Source organism: Moschus berezovskii, chromosome 23, assembly GCF_049115385.1.
Source record: "Moschus berezovskii isolate FMDL1 chromosome 23, NW_MosBer_1.0, whole genome shotgun sequence".
In the NCBI taxonomy this organism is placed as follows: Eukaryota; Metazoa; Chordata; class Mammalia; order Artiodactyla; family Moschidae; genus Moschus; species Moschus berezovskii.
The window spans coordinates 39,947,037-39,968,538 of record NC_142482.1 but is presented as its reverse complement, the minus strand read 5'-3'; the positions used below and the strand labels follow the sequence as shown (position 1 = coordinate 39,968,538).

The 21,502-nt window shown below is 48.4% G+C and overlaps 2 protein-coding genes and 1 non-coding gene across 3 annotated transcripts; 2 read left to right on the top strand and 1 right to left on the bottom strand.

Moving 5' to 3' along the window:
* The first annotated feature begins 4,309 nt into the window (after positions 1-4,309).
* On the top strand, positions 4,310-7,009 carry PPP1R11 (protein phosphatase 1 regulatory inhibitor subunit 11). The gene is made up of 3 exons (XM_055405945.2): positions 4,310-4,549; positions 5,613-5,721; positions 6,154-7,009. Exons 1-3 carry the CDS (start codon positions 4,481-4,483, stop codon positions 6,354-6,356), a joined length of 381 nt encoding a protein of 126 aa, XP_055261920.1. The 5' UTR covers positions 4,310-4,480; the 3' UTR covers positions 6,357-7,009.
* A 332-nt stretch (positions 7,010-7,341) lies between these two features.
* RNF39 (ring finger protein 39) lies at positions 7,342-13,079 on the bottom strand. Its single transcript, XM_055405944.2, has 4 exons — positions 12,507-13,079; positions 10,813-10,835; positions 10,506-10,597; positions 7,342-8,808 (listed from the first exon to the last, which is right to left on the bottom strand). The coding sequence occupies exons 1-4, from the start codon at positions 12,870-12,872 to the stop codon at positions 8,228-8,230; spliced, it is 1,062 nt and encodes a 353-aa protein (XP_055261919.2). The 5' UTR covers positions 12,873-13,079; the 3' UTR covers positions 7,342-8,227.
* Positions 13,080-21,066: 7,987 nt separating this feature from the next.
* LOC148774155 (U6 spliceosomal RNA) lies at positions 21,067-21,173 on the top strand. The gene has a single exon (XR_016036116.1). It is a non-coding gene; the product is annotated as a U6 spliceosomal RNA (small nuclear RNA).
* The last annotated feature ends 329 nt before the right edge of the window (positions 21,174-21,502 follow it).

Below are 21,502 nucleotides of genomic sequence, written 5' to 3'. Positions count from 1 at the left end.
AAACAAAAAGTGGGAGTTTGGATAGTGAGCTTCAACAGAAAACTGAATCAGATTCATTTGATATGTAAGTTTGGACAATAAAATCTACACTCAAAGACACAGGTGGACATTCTGGAAATTTTTTTATTGCTCTTGAGATAATGTTATATATCTATATATGTATACACATATTTTTTACACTGTAACAGATTCATAAATAGAAAAGTAGAAAGAAAAATAAATCAACAGGAACCCCACTCCACAATGATTTTTTATTTTAATTGGCTTTACATGCTGAGTCGTAGCTTACATTTTTAAGTTTGAGCCAAAAACTTTAAAGGCAAACAAGTACTTAGTCCAGGCACAATCAGCATATTCAAATTTCAGCCTGGGAATTAGTATTCCTGCATTCTTTGGTTAAGTAGTGACTAGAAGATGGCAGTCATGATTATCTTACAGTTGTGTGGCCCTTTCTATTTTGGGAGCTCTCATGAGTTTGAGCAAGCTCCAGGAGTTGATGGACATGGAAGCCTGGCTTGCTGCAGTCCAATGGGTCACAAAGAGTTGGACACACTGAGGGACTGAATGGAACTGAACTGATATGCTATCCATGGCAACTTAGATGGGCAAGATAGTTTCCTCCACTGTATGTTTGAACATTTCTGGTAATTGACTTTACTGCCCCACTCCTGAAATCTAACAAAATCTGTTCATGTCTCTGCCCTACTTTAGGCCTTTCGCTGACTGGATAAAGTCCAAGTTTCTTGCAAAGTTTACAGGGCCTCATAACCATGCCTACCTGTCAGTCATCATCTGGAACTCTCCTTCAGTTCAGTTCAGTCGCTCAGTCGTGTCCCTCTTTGCAACCCCATGAATCACAGCACGCCAGGCCTCCCTGTCCATCACCAATTCCTGGAGTTCACTCAAACTCATGTCCATCGAGTCAGTAATGCCATCCAGCCATCTCATTCTCTGTCGTCCCCTTCTCCTGCCCCCAGTCCCTCCCAGCATCAGAGTCTTTTCCAGTGAGTCAGCTCTTCGCATGAGGTGGCCAAAGTATTGGAGTTTCAGCTTCAACATCAGTCCTTCCAATGAATACCCAGGACTGACCTCCTTTAGAATGGACTGGTTGGATCTCCTTGCAGTCCAAGGGACTCTCAAGAGTCTTCTCCAACACCACAGTTCAACAGCATCAATTCTTCAGTGCTCAGCTTTCTTTATAGTCCAACTCTCACATCCGTATATGACTACTGGAAAAACCATAGCCGTGACTAGACAGACCTTTGTTGGCAAAGTAATGTCTCTGCTTTTTAATATGCTGTCTAGGTTGGTCATAACTTTCCTTCCAAAGAGTAAGTGTCTTTTAATTTCATGGCTGCAATCAGCATCCGCAGTGATTTTGGAGCCCAAAAAATAAAGTCTGACACTGTTTCCACTGTTTCTCCATCTGTTTGCCATGAAGTGATGGGACCAGATGCCATAATCTTAGTTTTCTTTAAACCAACTTTTTCACTGTCCTCTTTCACTTTCATCAAGAAGCTCTTTAGTTCCTCTTCACTTTCTGCCATAAGGGTGGTGTCATCTGCATATCTGAGGTTTTTGTTATTTCTCCTGGCAATCCTGATTCCAGCCTGTGCTTCTTCCAGCCCAGCGTTCCTCATGATGTACTCTGCATATAAGTTAAATAAGCAGGGTGACAACATACAGCCTAGACATACTCCTTTTCCTATTTGGAACCAGTCTGCTGTTCCATGTCCAGTTCTAACTGTTGCTTCCTGACCTGCATATAGGTTTCTCAAGAGGCAGGTCAGATGCTCTGGTATTTCCATCTCTTTCAGAATTTTCCACAGTTTATTGTAATCCACACAGTCAAAGGCTTTGGCATAGTCAATGAAGCAGAAATAGATGTTTTTCTCGAACTCTCTTGCTTTTTCCGTGATCCAGCGGATGTTGGCAATTTGAACTCTGGTTCCTCTGCTTTTTCTAAAACCAGCTTGAACATCTGGAAGTTCACAGTTCACGTATTGCTGAAGCAACTCTCCTTACATCCCTGCAATACAAGAATGCATTTTCTTCATTACACACAAGTACTTTATATGCTGCTTTCTTTACCTAAAAAACTCATTTGTCTGCTTGCCTGTTCTTTTCCACTCTTTTGTTCCTTGAGAAACATACACATATTTTCATCTTAAAAACTGGCTTACATTGTAATTTATGAACTTCCAGATGTTCAAGCTAGATTTAGAAAAGGCAGAGGAACCAGAGATCAAAGAGCCAACATCTACTGGATCATGAAAAAAGCAATAGAGTTCCAGAAAAAATATCTGCTTTATTGGCTATGCCAAAGCCTTTGACTCTGTGGATCACAACAAACTGGAAAATTCTTAAAGAGATGGGAATACCAGACCACCTGACCTGCCTCCTGAGAAATCTATATGCAGGTTAAGAAGCAACAGTTAGAACTAGACATGGAACAACACATGGTTCCAAATCAGGAAAGGAGTATGTCAAGGCTATATATTGTCACCCTGCTTAAAACTTACATGCAGAGTACACCATGAGAAATACTGGACTGGATGAAGCACAAACTGGAATCGAGATTGCTGGGAGAAATATCAGTAACCTCAGATATGCAGATGACACCACCCTTATGGAAGAAAGTGAAGAAGAACTAAATAGATTCTTGATGAAAGTGAAAGAGGAGAGTGAAAAAGTTGACTTAAAACTCAACATTCAGAAAACGAAGATCATGGCATCCAGTCCCATCACTTCATGGCAAATAGATAGGGAAACAGTGACAGAATTTATTTTGGGGGGCTCCAAAATCACTGCTGATGGTGACTGTAGCTATGAAATTAAAAGATGCTTGCTCCTTGGAAGAAAAGTTATGACCAACCTAGACAGCTTATTAAAAAGCAGAGACATTACTTTGCCAACAAAGGTCCGTCTAGTCAAAGCTATGGCTTTCCCAGTAGTCATGTATGGATGTGAGAGTTGGAGTATAAAGAAAGCTGCATGGGGAAGAATTGATGCTTTTGAACTGTGATGTTGCAGAAGACTTTTGAGAGTCCCTTGGACAGCAAGGAGCCCCAACCAGTCCATCCTAAACGAAATCAGTCCTGAATATTCATTGGAAGGATTGATGTTTAAGCTGAAACTCCTATACTTGGCCTCTAATGCGAAGAACTGACTCATTTGAAAAGATTCTGATGCTGGAAAAGATTGAAGGCAAGAGGAGAAGGGGATGACAGAGGATGAGATGGTTGGATGGCATCACCGCCTCCATAGACATGAGTTTGAGTAAGCTCCGGGAGTTGGTGAATGACAAGGAAGCCTGGCGTGCTGCAGTCCATGGGATTGCAAAGAGCTGGACACACCTGAGTGACTGAACTGAACTGATGACCATTTCTGTGTTTAATCTTTCTCATCTCCACCCCAGAGCAAGTGTAGGTAGTATGTGACTAAATTCAGTTTCACAGATGAGTCTTACATCTATGTTAATATTCTAATGTCTAATATTTTGGTTAGTATTTTGGCCAGTCTTCCCTATTAGTTGTTGTAGACTTGGAGCTAAAACGCAGACTCTAGAGTGTTTCATGCGCCAGTGACAGGAAAGAATCCATGCTGAAGGCGCATTAAGTGCTCTGCTCCAACCCCTACGGGCACAGAGGGAGGATTAAGTCTTAATCAAGTGCGTTTCCAGCTGCTCCCAGGTCCCGATTGCCTAATTCCCAGACAAAACAATAAGGAAATGAAGTTAGGCTGTGGTAGGATCATTACTTGGAGAAGGAAATGGCAACCCACTACAGTGTTCTTGCCTGGAGAATCCCAGGGACGGGGTAGCCTGGTGGGCTGCTGTCTATGGAGTCGCAACGAGTCGGACACGACTGAAGCAACTTAGCAGCAGCAGCAGCAGCAGGATCATTACTACTGCCCCTTAGTTTTTTCCGCCCTCCTCCCACCCCACCCCCCCACACACACACAAGGGATGGCAATGGGATGGACTCAGCTACGGGACGTTTGAACCGGGTGCGGTACCCAGCCTTCAGGAACAGGCCCAGGTCTAACCTCCACCGCGGACTCCTGCTCAATCTCTGAAGTGCAAGATCATACAGTCATTGCTCGCCCCGCCTCCTGCTCCCGTACCGAAGTGACGCCTCTTCCGCCAAAGCTGTGTCGCTTCCTTGTGGCGCCTGCGCACTGTCACATTACGGCGGAACTAATCCGGCGACCTGGCGCTTTGACGCATTTAGTGCCAGGAAGGGAAAAGGGGGACCACAGAACGCGTCACACCCGGAAGTAGGGAGCCGGAAGTGGGGTTGGACAGGTTATACCCAGGGGTGGGGCAGCGGAGGCCCAGGAGGAGGGGGAAAAAAGAAGGTGGAGGATCCTGGCTGCTAATCTGAATCGATACCGATTCTCTTAGACCTCAGAGACACAGAAAAGACAGAAGAGTGCCTCATCCCCTTTCCTCCGCTTCTCTCTCTCCTCAGCCTTAGCCATGGCGGAGGCAGGGGCCGGGCTGAGTGAGACCGTCACTGAGACAACGGTTACCGTGACAACCGAGCCCGTGAGAAAGGCTGGGGGCGGTGCTGTTTAGGGGTCTGGGAGATACCGGGAGGGAAGGGATAGGGCTTTGGAGAGTTGCTTGATGGGCTGGGCCTGGGGATATGGGAGGAAGTGGGTTTGGGAGAATCGCAGAGTATTAGGGATTTTTTGGTGTGTCAGAGTTGGTGCAGAAGTCTGGTCTAGTGACATGCAATAGAGTTAAGATGTAGGTGATGCTGCTTGGGCTGGTGGTGTGTGTAAGTACTGAAAGACCGGGAACTTGGCGATTAATGAGCAAAGGGATGTGCTGGGGGAAATGAAGGGTTGTGTGAGAAAGCATGGTTGGAAACTCGCTGTAGGGAAATTTGACACGAAGCATGCTTATCAATAAATATTTCTTAAAGAGATTATTGCAAACGGAAGCAGAGCGAATGAGGGAGCAAGAAAAGGGAGATGATGAGAGTATTTTGAAAAATCAGAGGAGATGTAGAGAAAAACAGAGCATTTTTGCAAAAACATTGCTTTCAAAGGGAGAAGTTCGTGTCGGGCTTAATAACCCTTGGATTAAGGGAGTTTAGAGTAATAGTTACTAGAGAAGCCAGGGTGCTGGAGAATAGGTAGATAACAGGTGGGGAGGGCTGGGCTTGAGGATGAGAGATGTGAGAACAGAGTTATTTCTTTAAAGGGAAAAAGAATAGGGGTTCTGGGAAAAGAAAGGGAGATCAAAATTTAAGCATCGGTGACTGAGAAAATAATTTCCATGTATTAATAGCACCAAGGATGATTGGGGTAGGAAGACGGAGGAACAGCGAGGATTATATTTTCCTTTGAAGATTTGCTGGGACTTTCCCTCGGTTAGGAATTGTATCTTCTTTGTATACTAGTGGTTACTAAGAACAGAATTCCTCAAGGGACTCCTTGAGGTCAAAAACCTGTTTTATCTTCTCCCAGCATCAGCTCCTCTGTTACTGTGTTTGTGATCCTGATTGAACTGGGGAAGGGAAGAAAGGAGGCCCCAGGGAGAAAGCAGGAAGAGTTAGTAGGAGGGGACTAGCTAGGTATGCCTATCCTTCTTAACCTTCCAGGAGAACCGGAGCCTAACCATCAAACTTAGGAAACGGAAGCCAGAGAAAAAGGTGGAATGGACGAGTGACACTGTGGACAATGAACACATGGGCCGCCGCTCATCAAAATGTGAGTAATTGTTGCCCCACAGTAACGCGGGAGTCCTGGCTCCCCTCAGCATATCTTTTGCCTTCTGGCATTCCCTGGCCTTCCCGAAGCCCCCAGATGCTCACAGTCCTGTGGCTGCCTAGGTGGTTCTCTGTTATCATGGAGAGAAGGTTAGAGGGAAAGAGGTAGGGAGGAGCTTGAATTTCGATGTGCCAAGGCCTAAAGTCAAGAGGTATCTGGGTTGGGAGAAGAGGAGCTTTGGATTCCCGGCTGGAAAGGCAAAGTGGGTGGGTGACAGAGTCCCAGGGTGTAGGCCTGGGGAATCTGGATCTGTAAGGTAGAAAGAGAAAATGGTGGGAAGTAGAAATTTTGACTGAGATCCAGTGGGAATGGAACTGACACGACATCTGAACTCTTCCTCCTTTTTCACTGGGCTCCTCCATCCAAATCCAGGCTGCTGTATTTATGAGAAACCTCGGGCCTTTGGCGAGAGCTCCACGGAGAGTGATGACGAGGAAGAGGAGGGCTGTGGTCATACACACTGTGTGCGGGGCCACCGCAAAGGACGGCGTCATGCAACCCCAGGACCAAGCCCCACCACCCCTCCCCAGCCTCCTGACCCCTCCCAGCCCCCTCCAGGGCCAATGCAGCACTAAATTCCTCGCTCCCCCACCATTCCTGTGTCTGTCTGGCCCTGAATGTATTCATGTGGCTACTCGGGGACTAAACCCACGATTTGATCCCTTCTCCAGCCCCCTCCTCCCCTCTCCTCTGCCTGACAGAGGGAAGAGGGAGAGGAAGGTGGACAGAGATCCTCAAATTCTGATTTGCTGCTATTCCAGAACCCAGGCTTCTGGGTTCCCCCAGCCCTCTTTTCTCCTTACAATACCCAGCCTTCTCTCTCCAGGGATCCAGGCATCTTGATCCCAATCTTTTCCCTTTGTTCTCACTGCCAAACTGCCTGTCCTGGGATCCAGTTATCTTGGCCCCTTGCACTCTCTACTTGAGTTTCAAACAGTTAAATTGGGTTTCCAGCAGCCCCAGCTTTCACTGCCAGGGTCCTAGTCAGATTCCAGGCAATCTTGCTCCAGCTATGCTTATTAATCCTGGCTCAGAGCTCTTCCACTAATGTATTTATGTCATCCTAACCCTTAGTCCTTGCCTGTGGGATGTGAGGTCTTCTGTGAGACCTCAGGGCTCCTACCCCTTTCCCTCCTCTCCTGCCCACTTCCCCCAAGCCCTGAAGAGGAGTTAGGAGAGAGGGAGGGCTTTGTCATCCTCACCTTTAATGAGAAATGGAAAAAAGAAATGGTCATGTCCTTTCGCCTCACTGTTCTCATGTGACCAGGGTTTCTGACAAAACTGGCTCCAAGACTAGTCACTTAGAGCTCACTATCTCCTCAGCCTTTGGTCTTCCAACATAGGAGACAGATCCAACCCAGCCCCAGGGGCCTGGGTCCCTGGGAGAGGATGGAAAAGGGAGGGAGCCAAGAGATGCAATCTTACCCCTTCCTTCCAAGGCCTTGATGTCTCTCCCAGTCCAGATGTCCAGCCCTCCCCACCCCTTACTGGGATCTGGATATAATTTTCCAGGCCTTTTGCAGTGCACGGTTGCAGAGATCAGTCAAATCCATACCACCACTGAGATCTCATTTATTGCCACAGATGCACAAAATAAATAACCCAACATCACAAAATGTGTTAAATATGGACCCATTTATACATATGGGGAAAGAAGTGAGGCTATATATACAAGGGCAAATTTGGGGTGTCTGGGCCATTCCCAGGTTGAGAAAAGGAGAGGTAGCACCATTGATTCTGTGTTATGAGTATGTGCCATACTCATATGGAGCTGGTTGTGGGGCTGGCAGGGGAGCGGGTTGTTTTTTAAGAAGATTGTTAACAGGAAATGGCTGTAAGCATGGAAGGTCGTCAGGGTGGAATAGAACTGCCCTGCCCCCCATATCCCAAAATAAGAGAGCCCTAAGGCCCAGGCCAGAGTTAAGCCTCTTGTTTTAGGAGAGGAAGGTCTCGTTTGTCTTAAAGAGAAACCTCAGAGTGGAGGAGGCAGGGAAGCCCAAACCTCAGAGCTGTGGAGAGGGCACTGTGCTCTTCTTTGCCAGGAGGAGGGGCAGGGGCGGGAGGTAAATATTTGACCAGCAGGCCCTCTGTGTATTAAAAATGGGCCATTTACCAGTACTGGTGGGGCAGGACCTGTTGTTCCACAATCAAGCCTGGGAAATATAGAAGGGGAGGGATCCCTGGGGGAAGTACTGAGATAACCCAGGGGGAGGAGCATCCCAAGATGGGGGGAAGGGGGTTCTGGAATTCAGCTTTGGGCATGGATGTGGAAACTGGAGGCCAGTTGAGGTCCTATTTAGAGAAAATGGGGGGAGGTCCGGGGTGCTTATCAAAACACTTGCCCAGTGGGCGCGGACAGGATCCCTGGAATGAGTAAAGATGTCCGTGCTCAAGAGGAAGCCGCCTCATTTGGGCCAGGCCAGAAGCGGGGTTGTGGGCTAGCTTCTCAGCCTTCCGCGGGCACGATGCGGAGCTGGGCGCGGGCGTCGCGGGTGCACAGCAGCGGGAAGACGCGCTCCCCGAGGGGACCGGGCGCCTGGAAGGCGAAGAGCAAGTCGAGGGAGCGGCCATCGTAGAAGGCCACGCGGCCCCGCTCCCAGTCCAAGTCCACGCGGATGCGCCGCGGCGGCGGCCTGGCGCCGCCCAGCGGGGTGGGCTCCGGGGCAGTGAGCGCCCACAGCCGGCCGCCGCGGCCCTCCACGGCCCACACGGCCCCCGCGGGGCATAGCCCTACTCGGCCCTTGCGTCGCACCGACTCCCCGGCCGCGCCCAGGGCGTAGAGGCTCTCCCCGTCGTCCTCATCCTCTCCGGAAGAGTCTCCGCGGGAGGCGGCGTCCGCGGTCTCCACCTCCCAGCAGTGGCGGCCAGCCCCGAAGCCTTGGGCGCCCAGCACCGCCGGAAGCTGATCGAAGCGCGCCGGGCCGTCGGGGGGCGCCGGTGTCCCCGGTGGGGCCAGTCGGACGCTGCGGCGGTCCTCAGAGACGAGCAGGCGGCGGTGTGCGGTGCCAGGATCCAAGGTCAGGTCGGCTGGAGAGAGGAAGGCACGAGGAAGACCCTGTGAGGAGGCTTTCCCAGGCGGAGGCGGGGTCGGACGCAAGAGGCTCACAACAGCGCTCTACAAAGGCGGCCTCTACAAAGGCAGCCGTAGGACCACCGAGGGTGAAGGCGAATGAAGAGCAGCCCGGGCGAGACCCTTCCTGCGCTGATGGGCCACTTCCTTCCGGAAAGTTGGGCCTGGAGAAGGACCCTGCCGGCCCAGGGCAGGGGCATAGCGCGGAGGTTCAAGGAGGGGTTGCCTGGTTTGTGGACTTGGGGAGAGTGAAGCTGGACAGACTGCTTGGGAGCGCGAGGACCCATACGTCAATCTGCAGCATCTGGGGCAGGGCGTGGGAGCTGGGTCAACAGGATGGGAGAGGTGGAGCTAAAGAGGAGGACTGATACCAGAAACCAGCACCCCAAGTGGTGGTGTGGGGGGGAGGGCAGAGGGAGGAATCCGAAGTATCCTGAGAAACCAGCCCACCACCCACAGGGATAAGTGGGAGTAGACAGGCCTAGTTCTATAGGGAGGGTGGGGCAGAGGAGAAAGAAGGTGGTGATAGCCAAGGGACCAGAAGTAGTCCTTGGCCTTGGGTGTATGGGGTGATTTGGAGAAAGATTTCTGGACCAGGGGTACTAGAAGGCATCTGGGCTGGTGGGATGGTGGGTGTCCAACAGGGTGGAGCACCTTCTCTAGGCAGTTCAAAGAGGGGCAGAGGGCAACCGTGGGAGTGATGGAAGGAACTCCCCAGAAGCTGCAGAGAAGGCCCAGAGCCCCAGGGGCAAGGAGACAATCGAGTTCTGGGACACTTCTGGAAGGGAGTGATGAGAAGTGATTCCTCAGAAGCCCCTGACCTCCAGGGGTCTGTTGTGTGAGTGTATGAACAGGAAAGAGGGGAGAATGGCTGGAACATGAGGGTTAAGGATTGACCTTGTTATGGGTTAAATCGTGTTCTTTCCCCCTCCCCCCAAAGATATGAAGTCCCCCCAGACCTCAGAATTTGGCTGTATTTGGAAATAGAATCTTTATAAAGGTAATCAAGTTAAAATGAGGTCATTAATGAGGTAATTAGGGTGGACCCTGGGCTTCCCTGGTGGCTCAGAGGTTAAAGCGTCCACCTGCAATGCAGAAGACCTGGGTTCGATCCCTGGGTCGGGAAGATCCCCTGGAGAAGGAAATGGCAACCCACTGCAGTATTCTTACCTGGAGAATCCCATGGATTGAGGAGCCTGGTGGGCTACAGGCCATGGGGTCGCAAAGAGTCGGACACGACTGAGCAACTTCACTCACTCAGGGTAGACCATAATCCAATATAGTCCATGTCCTTATAAAAAGGGAAAGTTTGGACCCAAAAAGTGTGTATAGAGGGAAGTGTGTCTAGAGGAAAGACACTGGGAGAATGCCATCCACAGGCCAAGGAACACCTGAGGCTACCAGAAGCTAAGAGAGAAGTCCTAGAACAGATTCTCCCTTTCAGTGATCAGAAAGAACCAATGCTGTTGACACCTGACTTCTATTTCTAGAATCATGAGACACTAAATTTCTGTTAAGCCACTTAGAGTGAGATGCTTGGTTATGGCAGCCCTAAGAAATTAACAGAGACATCAAAAAGGACTGGATCATATTTGAGAAGAGGGAACAAACTGCAAAGTCTCTCATTTAGTTCCCTCTCTTCTGCCCGCCTTACCCGTCAGTCTGTGAAGCATGTTTTTGACCACTGGGTAATCTTCAGGGAGCTCGTCCTCTGAGTTAGATGCCTTGGGTGTTGGGGCATCAAACCTGGAGGGATGAGGGAGAAGGGTCAAGAAATTGGTAGACAACCTCTGCCCTCTGATGCCTGCACCCCTCCCCCACTCACATCTCTGGGGCAGAAAAGGGCGAGGCCAACCCAGGAAACCTGTCTGGGAGTGGGGACAAAGATGTGGTTCCCGTGACAAGATGATGGATGTGGCCGCTGTTAGTGGCAAGGAAGAAACAGTAAAAATGGAACTCACCTTCTCCATGTCATCTTCATATCCTGGAGTGGACAGAAAAACATATGGGTGTGAGCTCTGGGCTTCATCCTGAGGGAGCTCCCCGCCCTCAGGTGGCCGGGTCTGTTCTGGTGAGGGCCCTCTCCACAGCTCAGAGCGATCTCAGGTCTTTAGCCCCATGTGCTCCTTATTCCTCTCACTCTCCCCCTTCTCCTTGCATGACCTCTCTTTCCTGTCCACCAGTTTCTCATCCCCCTAACTCCACCTCCCACCATCCGTCTCCCTCTCCCCACAGCCACTCAGTTCTCCTTCCCTAGTCTCATCCTGGCCTTTTCCTGCCCCCAGAGTCCTCACCTTTCCCTGCTTCCTCCCCACCTCCCTTCTCTGTGTCAATGGCCCCTATTGACACATCCCTACAACCACCTTCCTGAGGGTGTATCCAAGATAAACATCCCGCTTTATCCATCACAGAGACCAAACACATACCTAGAGTCCTTAGGCTAAGAGTTCGTTTACAGAAATCTTATAATAAAACCGCTTCCCCTCTTGCCATAAAAGCCCAGTGGCGTTTATTGGGCCTTTTGTTCTGTGTCTCTCTACCCTGACCATGGAGGCAGCTGAACTTGGATGTGTCCCAGAAGGCCCCGCCGACCTGCAGGGCACCCTGGGAGCCAGAAGAGGGCGCGGGATGCTCCCTCTCCAAATTCTAGGATTCCCTCTTTCCATTTCTCTGTCCAGTGGGGAAGACTGGGGCAAACCAGAGGGATGGTGAAGGGGAGAGAGGAAAGACAACTTGTCTAGCTATGCCAATTACACCTAGACTAATTAGGTATATGTAGACTTCAAAGGGTGGAAACAAGACTCTAGACCGGCTCGGCTGCTGGCGAGAAGCCAGTAGGGAATCCGGGGCGCCTGGGGGTCGGGCAAGGGAACGGGGATGGTTGACCGCCAAGGAGTCAGAGGCCCAGGAGGGACGCGGGAGAGTGGGAGGGTGGGTGATCAGGGTGGGAAGTGGAGAGGAGCCAGGGGTCCCCAGTCTTTTCTCCCGGACCTTGCCTCCACCCGTGCCCGCCTCTGCCTGGGGCCCTGGGAGGAACTGGGAACAATAACAAACAACACAGCAAGGTCTAGACCGGAGCGTGGGGACCTATCCTGGGACGCTGCAGGAAAGTCTGGACCTGCCTCTCTTCTTCCCTCCTTTTGACAGCCCCCTCCTTTCCTCCACTCCCGCTTCTTCTCCTCCCTCCCTCCAGCTCCTCCTCCCCTGGGCGAGTTCCGATCTCCCTCACCAACCTCCCAGGCCTCCAGCTCGCTCCCGCCCCCGTCTGCTTCCTCCCCGCCGGGCCTCCACACGGGCGCCCAGTGGTGTCTTTTCCAGCTTCCAAGTTCGCGCGCTCTTCGCTGGGCCTCGGGGGTCTCCCCGCGTTCTGTCTAGTGCCCCGGCGCCTTCTCTGCCTCCCCAACCCCTTCCCTCCAGCCCCTCTAATAAGAGCCGGGCATCCGTCCAGCTCCTTGACTCTGGACACTCCTTCCCGCCGTGCGTCCCGGCACCTCTCAGTTGACAGCCGCCGCCCCCTTGTCCTCAGCTGGTCTCGTCCCAACTCCTTCTTTTGCCTAAACTTCCAGAAGGGCCCCGGGTCGGGAGTTGCCGTTCCCCACAGCCGATCGCCCGTTCCGCGGACAGTTGCGGACTCGCGAAGTGCACCCCGCCTCACCTCTCCCTGCGGGTCCAGGCAGCCCATGGTAGGGATGCGCCCGCCTCGGCGTTTCCCGGCGCGCGCCCCGGGCTCGGCCAGCTTCTCCCGCAGCCCGCGGCTGATGCGCACCTCCACCGCCAGCCGCACATTAGACCTCAGGCTGCGGCGGGGGCAAGGCAGGCCGCAGCACGGACAGGCGGTGGGAGGCGTCTCGGGGCCGGTCGCCGGCGGGGTCCCCCAGCGGCGGGCCAGGCACGCGCGGCAGAAGCTGTGCTCACACGCCAGGAGCACCGGGTCCTCGAAGGGGCCCCCGCAGAGCGGGCACGTAGCCAGCTGCTCCAGACGCTCCACCAGCCCCGGTCCCAGAAGCTCGGACGCCTCCATGGGGAGCCAGCGCCCGGGCGCCGTCCCCTCCGCGACCACCGCGACCGCCTTCGGGTGCGCAGATGGCCGTGCGCCTCGGCTGCTGGCTGTGTCTCTGCCCCGCTCTCCGCCTCCCGCATTAACTTTCTGACACTTTCCTGGCGCTCTCCTGGGATCGCCTCGGTCTTCAACCAGTCTGTCTCCGCCAATCTCCCCACCACGTCAGGCTTTATAGGGAGGGAGGAGGCCCCTGCGGGAGGTAAACATCAGGCCTTGCGTAACACCCCATCTGGTTCTCCCGCTTCCCGGTAAGGTTCGGGGGAGGAGGGTGGAAGGGATACCTAGGTCTCGAGTCTAGCAGGTGGTCGCTAGGAGGCGCTCTGGGGGCAAGGTAGCAAAGTAGCAAGGTGTGGGGTGGGTAGCCCGTGTCACCTTCCCCCCCTACAGCCTCCCTCAAGAGCCGGGATCTCACCTTCCCCTTGGCCTGCAGTGTGCAGTTGGGCAGGGTGCCCAGGCTCGCTTTTGGTATGTGTGCCCACATCGCCAGGGTATGAGTCATTCCAGGTGGCTGGCACACCTACATCTGGGGGGCTGGGGGCACTGAAGACAGATCTGGTTTGTGTGGCTTTGGCAGGCCTCTGAGCGCTGGCGTGTGGCTGTCATTCCAGGCGCCTCTCTCCATCTTCCTGCCTTACCTATTAAGGGCTTAAGGACACCGAAGCTTTGGGGTAAGCGGTGGAGAGCAGGCACCCACACTCCTGCCTCAAGGAGTCCGGGTCGGGTTCTCTCCGCTCTACCTCTGGCTGGCTCCCAGGCCTCTCTTGTTTCTTCCTATATCTCTCTTTCTAGTTATTTCTCTGTCTTTTCCCTGTGTATGTTTTTACTTCCACTTTTCTCTCCTCTCCTTTTTTGGCGTGTACCCAAAGGTTAACCATCTAGTTTCACTCTTTTGGTCAACTGAGGCCCAGACAGCTGGCATTGTCAAGGTCACACAGGTGATGACCCGAAGTGAAGCCATACCCAGATCTTCTGATTTATGGCCCTGCTGTGACTCCACCCTGCCCCTCTTTAATTTCAGATCCCTAGCACACCCTTCCGTCTATGGGGTCGCACAGAGTCGAACACGACTGAAGTGACTTAGCAGCAGCAGCAGCACACCCTTCTATATTTATTTATTTTTGACTGCACTGGGTCTTCATTACTGCATGCAATCCATCTCTAGCTTCAGTGAGCAGGCTTCTCACTGCAGTGTCTTCTTTTGTTGTGGGGCCCAGGCTCTAGGCGCGTAGGCTTCAGTAGTTGTGGCCTCTGGGCTCTAGAGCACAGGCTCAATAGTTGTGGCACAGGAGGCTTAGTTGTCCCATGGCATGTGGAATCTTCCCAGACCAGGGATCGAACCTATGTCCCCTGCATTGACAGATGAATTCTTAATCACTGGACTACAAGGAAAGTCTTCTCTACTACTTTCTGATCTTTTTTTTTTTTTTCAGATTTTTCCTCATGCTGTGTTCCATTATCTCTGTCTCTCTCCTCTTCCTAGTTCCTCTGCCTCTCTCATGGTAGGCCGTTCTATCTGGGTACTCCTGGGAGGTTATGAATAAGTAAACATTCAGCTATCTACAACTGCAATCACACGCTGTTGCACAAACATGCGTGCACATCCAGCAATGTCCAAATGCTGCCAAATGCACAGACCTAATAGGCAGATACACTCATATAATGCAAAACCACACATATGCCACAAATAGTCTCATACACACTGTATCACTGGGATGGACACCCGGATTATTTAGGGAAGGATAGACACACTGGAAGAAAACATGCAAAGACACTCTGTCATTAGTTTTATTGTCAACAAGAACAACAATGCAACAACAGTAAGTCTTTATGGAGCAGAAGCAGGTTATTAGGCAACCCCTCCAGGCATCCTTCTCCCCCTTTACTTATCAGGGAGACACTCAAACATGACACTCTGATAAACAAAGTACACAAATGAACACACTCTCCTCTTGAAACAAACCTCCCAGCTCTCTGCTCATAAAATGCACAGCTACCCAAGCAAATGGCTACAGATATGACCAAAATCTATGTTATGAAATGGACTTCCATGTTATGATAGGAAGAATAATGATCCCCCCAGAGATGCCCATGTTCTAATTCCTGTGAACATGTTACCTTTGGCATGGATACTGTGAACATGTTACCTTACATGGCAGAATTAAGCTTGCAGATGGAATTAAGGTTGCCAATCAGTTGAGTTTTAAGTAGGGAGATTATTCAAGGGTCTTTAAAAGTGGAGGACAGGGCCTTCCCTGGCAGTCCAGTGATTAAGACTCCACACTTCCACTGTTGCGAATGTGGGTTGGGTACCTCGTCAGGGAACTAAGAATTGGTATGCATTGTGGTGCGGCCAGAAAAGGTGGAAGACAGAAGCAGAAGAGGACAATCTTCCTCTTTGGATTAAAGAGTCACGGGAGCACTCAGCCTGACACTGCTGGCTGTGAAGACTGAGGATGGGGAGCCATGAGCAAAGGAAAGCAGGTGGCCTCTAGAAACTGGAGAAGGCAAGGAGATGGATTCCAGATGGAGTCCAACATTCTGACACCCTGTAAGACACATTTTAGGCTTCTGAACTGTAGAACTATAAGATAATAAATGTGCATTGCTTCACAGATTTCAAACAAAAGTTCGTGACAATTTGTCTTTTAAATTTAATTAAATTAATTTACTTTTTGGTTGCACTCGGTCTTTGTTGCTGCGTGCCAGCTTTCTCCAGTTGCTGTGAGCAGGGGTTACTCTCTTATTGTAGAGCATGGGCTCTAGACCACATGAGCTTCAGTGGTTCAGTAGTTTCACTGCCAGGAAATGTCTCACTTTTCAAGACTTTCTCCCTTTCTTGCTAGAATCCCCAACAACTCTACACTTGATCCTCTAATTCTCCCTTGGGTTTATTCTATTTTCAGAGAAGCAGATGGGCAGAGCTGATTTTTGGTGTGTTGGCTTGGCTTGCTCTAGTTGACCGTTACTGCATCCTGCCTCTTGGTTAGCACCACAATTTTTTAAAACAGGTGTCTCCTACATAACTCTTCCTACCCCTTTCCAACTCCATCCGGGATATCTGTTTGTGATGCTGTGGAATGTTTTTTTTTTTTTAGGTAATTAATTTATTTTTTATTGGAGGCAAATTATTTTACAATATTATATTGGTTGGTTTTGCCATACATTGATATGAATTTGCCCCAGGTTTACATAAGTTCCCCCTCCTGAACCCCCCTCCCACCTCCCTCCTCCCTTTATCCTCCCTCTGGGTCATCCCCGCATGCCAGGCCTGAGCATCCTATAACATGCATTGACCCTGAACTAGTGATTCGTTTCACATATGACAACATACGTGTTTCAATGCCATTCTCCCAAATCATCCCACCCTCACCCTCTCCCATAGAGTCCCAAAGACTGTTCTATACATCTGTGTCTCTTTTGCTGTCTCGTATACAGGGTTATCATTTGCATCTTTTTAAATTCCATATATATGTGTTAGTATACTGTATTGGTGTTTTTCTTTCTGGCTTACTTCACTCTGTATAATAGGCTCCAGTTTCATCCACCTCATTAGAACTGATTCAAATGTATTCTTTTTAATGGCTGAATAATACTCCATTGTGTATATGTACCAAAGCTTTCTTATCCATTTGTCTGCAGATGGACATCTAGGTTGCTTCCATGTCCTGGCTATTATAAACAGTGCTGCAATGAACATTGGAGTACATGTGTCTCTTTCAATTCTGGTTTCCTCGGTGTGTATGCCCAGGAGTGCGATTGCTGGATCATATGGCAGTTCTATTTCCAATTTTTTGAGGAATCTCCATACTGTTCTCCATAGTGGCTGTACTAGTTTGCATTCCCACCAACAGTGTAAGAGGGTTCCTTTCTCTCCACATCCTCTCCAGCATTTATTGCATGTAGACTTTTGGATTGCAGCCATTCTGACTGGTGTGAAATGGTATCTCATTGTGGTTTTGATTTGCATCTCTCTGATTATGAGGGATGTTGAGCATTTTTTCATGTGTTTGTTAGCCATCTTTATGTCTTCTTTGGAGAAATGTCTGTTTAGTTCTTTGGCCCATTTTTTGATTGGGTCATTTATTTTTCTGGAATTGAGCTGCAGGAGCTGCTTGTATAATTTGGAGATTAATCCTTTATCAGTTGCTTCATTTGCTATTATTTTCTCCCATTCTGAAGGCTGTCTTTTCACCTTACTTATAGTTTCCTTTGCTGTGCAGAAGCTTTTGATTTTAATTAGGTCCCATTTGTTTATTTTTGCTTTTATTTCCAATATTCTGGGAGGTGGGTCATGGAGGATCCTGCTGTGATTTATGTCGGAGAGTGTTTTGCCTACATTCTCCTCTAGGAGTTTTATAGTTTCTGGTCTTACATTTAGCTCTCTAATCCATTTTGAGTTTATTTTGGTGTATGGTGTTAGGAAGTGTTCTAGTTTCATTCTTTTACAAGTGGCTGACCAGTTTTCCCAGCACCACTTGTTAAAGAGACTGTCTTTTCTCCATTTTATATTCTTGCCTCCTTTGTCAAAGATGAGGTGTCCATAGATGCGTGGATTTATCTCTGGGCTTTCTATTTTGTTCCATTGATCTATGATGCTGTGGAATGTTGTAGTCAGACACCCGTGAGTGGCAATGGAGATGCTAGAGGTGGGAAGGCCTTGTGTAATTCTCTCATTTCTTTTCTATCTCTTCCTTTGTTTTCTTCTTTTGTTTATTTTTCAGTCTATCTCTTCCCCATGTCAGTAAATCCTATCTTTCTGTTTTAATTGCTTTGCCAGGCAAAGGGAGACACACCAGCTTCTGCCGTGAAAAACTATGTGTCTCCAACATCCCCATGTTATTAAAGAGCCTACAAGTCTTTAGGAGCCTTGGAGGGGAAGAGGCAGGTATGAAAAGGTGCTTGGGAGACTGATGACAAGCCAGCCGTGGCCCCTGCCCTTAGGAAGTATGATAAGGCGGGTGAAGTATATGCATCGTCATCCGAAATCTGCCACTACTGAATCAGGGAGTGTGATGAAACAAATAAGATATCTCCATCATCGACCAAGACCTGTCATTACCAAATGGTAAAGGTGTGCTGAAGGGAGAAGAGTGAGTGGAAGTTTTGTTTCCAGGTCAGAGAATGAGTGGAAACTATTTCAGGAAGGCTTCCTGGAGGAGGTGGCTTGCAAATGAAGAATGGGTTGGGTTGGGTTGGGTTGAGTTGGAGAGAAATGAAAAAGCCTGAACAAAGCATGTGAAGCATCTTGGGGGAAAAAACTGAAAGTGGGCAAAGAGGCCCGGGGGTAAGGAGCATTGATGAAGGAAACCATTATTCTTTCTCAATTCCCACTCACTATGCTCCTTCCCAAAGAGTTTCTTCAACCTTAATTGCTTCCAGAAATACTCTTACATCCTCTGAGGCTCAGGGCAGCCTCAGGAAGTATGAATTTAAGACTGACGTAGAGGACAAAGATTAAGTCAAATTAAATGAGAAATCTTGATGCTCAAAAATGTGACCAGGGTTGTATAGGACTGTCATCCATTTTGTCTGATCTCTTGTTTAGCCATTTATCAGCTGTGGGGTTGAGAATCCATTTATTTTACAGGGACAACTTGGATTCCAGCATGGTAAGGCATTTGCCTGGGCTCAAACAGTGGGTTAGAGGCAGAAGTGGGAGTGAAATTCAGATTTACCACCTCCGAATTCTATGCTCTTCCTCTTAAGCATTACTTCCCCTCTTCTGAGACTTTATTTTCCCTCCCGGAAGCCTCCTTTGTCCCTTTCCCTTTAAATCCATGCTTAAGGCTAACAGTTTCTCTCAGATGTTGCCTCTCCTTCAAGTTCATTCAGGATGCCCTTTTATTCTCTTTCCTTCTGATAACCCTCCATTAACATCACTGACATTTCTTTATCCGTCCTTTAAATTCCCTCTTAGACACTCGCTAATCATTTTTCTCTTAGTGTCCCCAGGCCTTAAGAGCTGCTTTCATTAAGCAACTGAGCTTTAAGAGCTGAGCATTCATTCATCCGTTCATTTAATCACTCACCAACTATTTACGAAGCAGTCGGGAAGATCCCCTGGAGAAGGAAATGGCTATCCACTCCAGTATTCTTGCCTAGAGGCTCCCATGGACAGAGGAGCCTGATGGACTACAGTCCATAAGGTCGCAAACAATCGTACTTGTCTGAGTGACTAACACAACATTCTATACGTCAAACACTGTTCTAGGAGTGAGGATACACTGGTGAACAAGCCAGCCATGGTCCCTTATCCTCTGGCAATTTAGATCTTATTGGGAAAGACCAACAATAAGCAAGTAAACAAATAAATTAACAAGATAATTATAGATGTCATAAGTTCTTTGGAGAATATAAAGTGGATAATATAAGAGGAATTAACTGGAGGAGATGTGCACTGCTTTTACTAGGCTGTTAGAAAAAGCTTCTCTGAGGAGGTGACATTTAAGCTGAGCTCTGACTGATGAGAGGGAGCCAGAAGTAAAAAGTTGGGGGAGAGCTTTCTAGGCAGCAGGCACAGTAGGTGCAAAGGCCCTGCAGAAGGAAAGATCTTGGTGAAGATGGCATGCTATGAGGTGTGACAAGAATGGTATAAAGAGACACTGGAGAGGTACTAAGAACCAAGCTGTGCAGAGCCTTAGGGACCAGATTAGAAGTTGGGTTTGGGTCTACAAATAGCAGTGCCACTGAAGGGCTTTAAGTGGGGGGTTTATAGGGTCCAATTTATGTATTTAGACATTCCCTTTGGCCTAGTCGTCTTTTCTTTTCATTTCCTTTTTTAACTCTTGTCCTCCTTCAATGTATTCAAGATCAGCATCTTGGAACTTCCCTGGATGTCCAGTGGTTAGGACTCTGTGCTTTCACTACAGTGGACATGGGTTTGATCCCTGGTAGGGGAAACAAGATGCCACCTGCTGCCTGGCACAACCAAAAAAAAAAAAAAAATTGAGCATCTCATTGAAGAATGAGTCTTCCAAACTAAAGTGTATTAACCTGTGCAGTGCACCAAATGTAGCTAACTCGATTCTGATTGCTTCCTCTGCTACAGAGATTTGTAGAACCTTAGAGTTAAAAGGGGCCTGTCTTCAGGCAGCTTAGAGTCTGTGGGTGAGAGGAATACTGTCCAGTCACACAATGTACACAAACTGTGATATGAAGGGAAAGAACAGGGTGATGAGAACTGTACCAGGAAGGCCTCCATGCAGGCAGAAGAAACCTCTCTGGGTATTTTAAGCAAGGGATTTAATTCAGGGAACTAGTTGACAAGAAAATTGTTGAAAAACCTGGAGAATTAAGAGTCAAGAGGTCCTAACTGGGTGGTTGACTTCAAGGTCAATCACCAGAGATCAGAAATGCTGCAGTCACCCCCCCCACCCCCGCAACTGTCCTACTGCCATGAACCTCTCATGTTTATTGGGGCTTGTCCACCTGACCATCTGTTATAGGAAAATGGCTTCCCCCTCACTTCTGTCTTTCAAATATCATACAAATATATCTAATTGGCCAACCTTAATTCTGGTTTAGAATCCAGCTGCAAAAGTTTCTGAGAAATAGTATTTTACTTTCCAACCAAACAGAATAAAGTTCATCCACATATCTAGAGTTGCCAGGTAAAATACAAGCAAATTTGAATTTCAGATAAATGATGAATTTTTGAAAGTATTTAAGTATCTTCCAAATATGTTTGGGGGCATACTTATACTAAAATAATTGATTCATTGTTTATCTGAAATTCAGATTTCAAGTAGGTGTCTTGTATTTGTACTTGCTAAATCTGGCAACTCTTTAAAGACCCAGCACAGAGACTGTTAGCAGGGGGCTCTAGTTTAGATGAGGGGCTGATGAAGCACTCTCTGAGGAGGTGACATTTAAGAGGGATGACATTTAAGAGGGACGTGACATTAACTGAGAGATGAATAAGAGTTCATTAAGCACAGAATAGAAGGAAGGGTTTTCCAGACAGAGGGAACAACTTTGCAAAGACTCTAAGGCAAGAACAATTGAGGCTAATTTAAACAAAGCTGACCAGTAGGTTAGAGCTCAGCACTTTCACTGTCAAGGATGTGGGTTTGACCCCTGGTCCAGGAGTTAAGATCCGGCAAGCTGCAGAGCTCAGCCAAAAAATAAATAAAATTTTTTTAAAAATCCTAAACAAGTGCTCGCTTCGGCAGCACATATACTAAAATTGGAACGATACAGAGAAGATTAGCATGGCCCCTGCGCAAGGATGACACGCAAATTCGTGAAGCGTTCCATATTTTTCAGGAGGGGGAACTTATGTAAACCCAGGGCAAATTCATATCAATGTATGGCAAAACCAACCAATATAATATTGTAAAATAATTTGCCTCCAATAAAAAATAAATTAATTTAAAAAAATAAATAAAATAAAATGAAAAAAAAATTAGAAAGCAATGAAGAATTCTCAGATAATTAAATAGCAACATAAACTAGTTGTACCATAAATATTAAGGAAGAGTATGTTAAGTAGTGAATTTAGATACAATGTAACATTCTTTTGAATTAACAAAATTTAGAAAAGATTGAAACATTATTAAAGTGTGCTATACAATATAAGGAAAGTTATGACC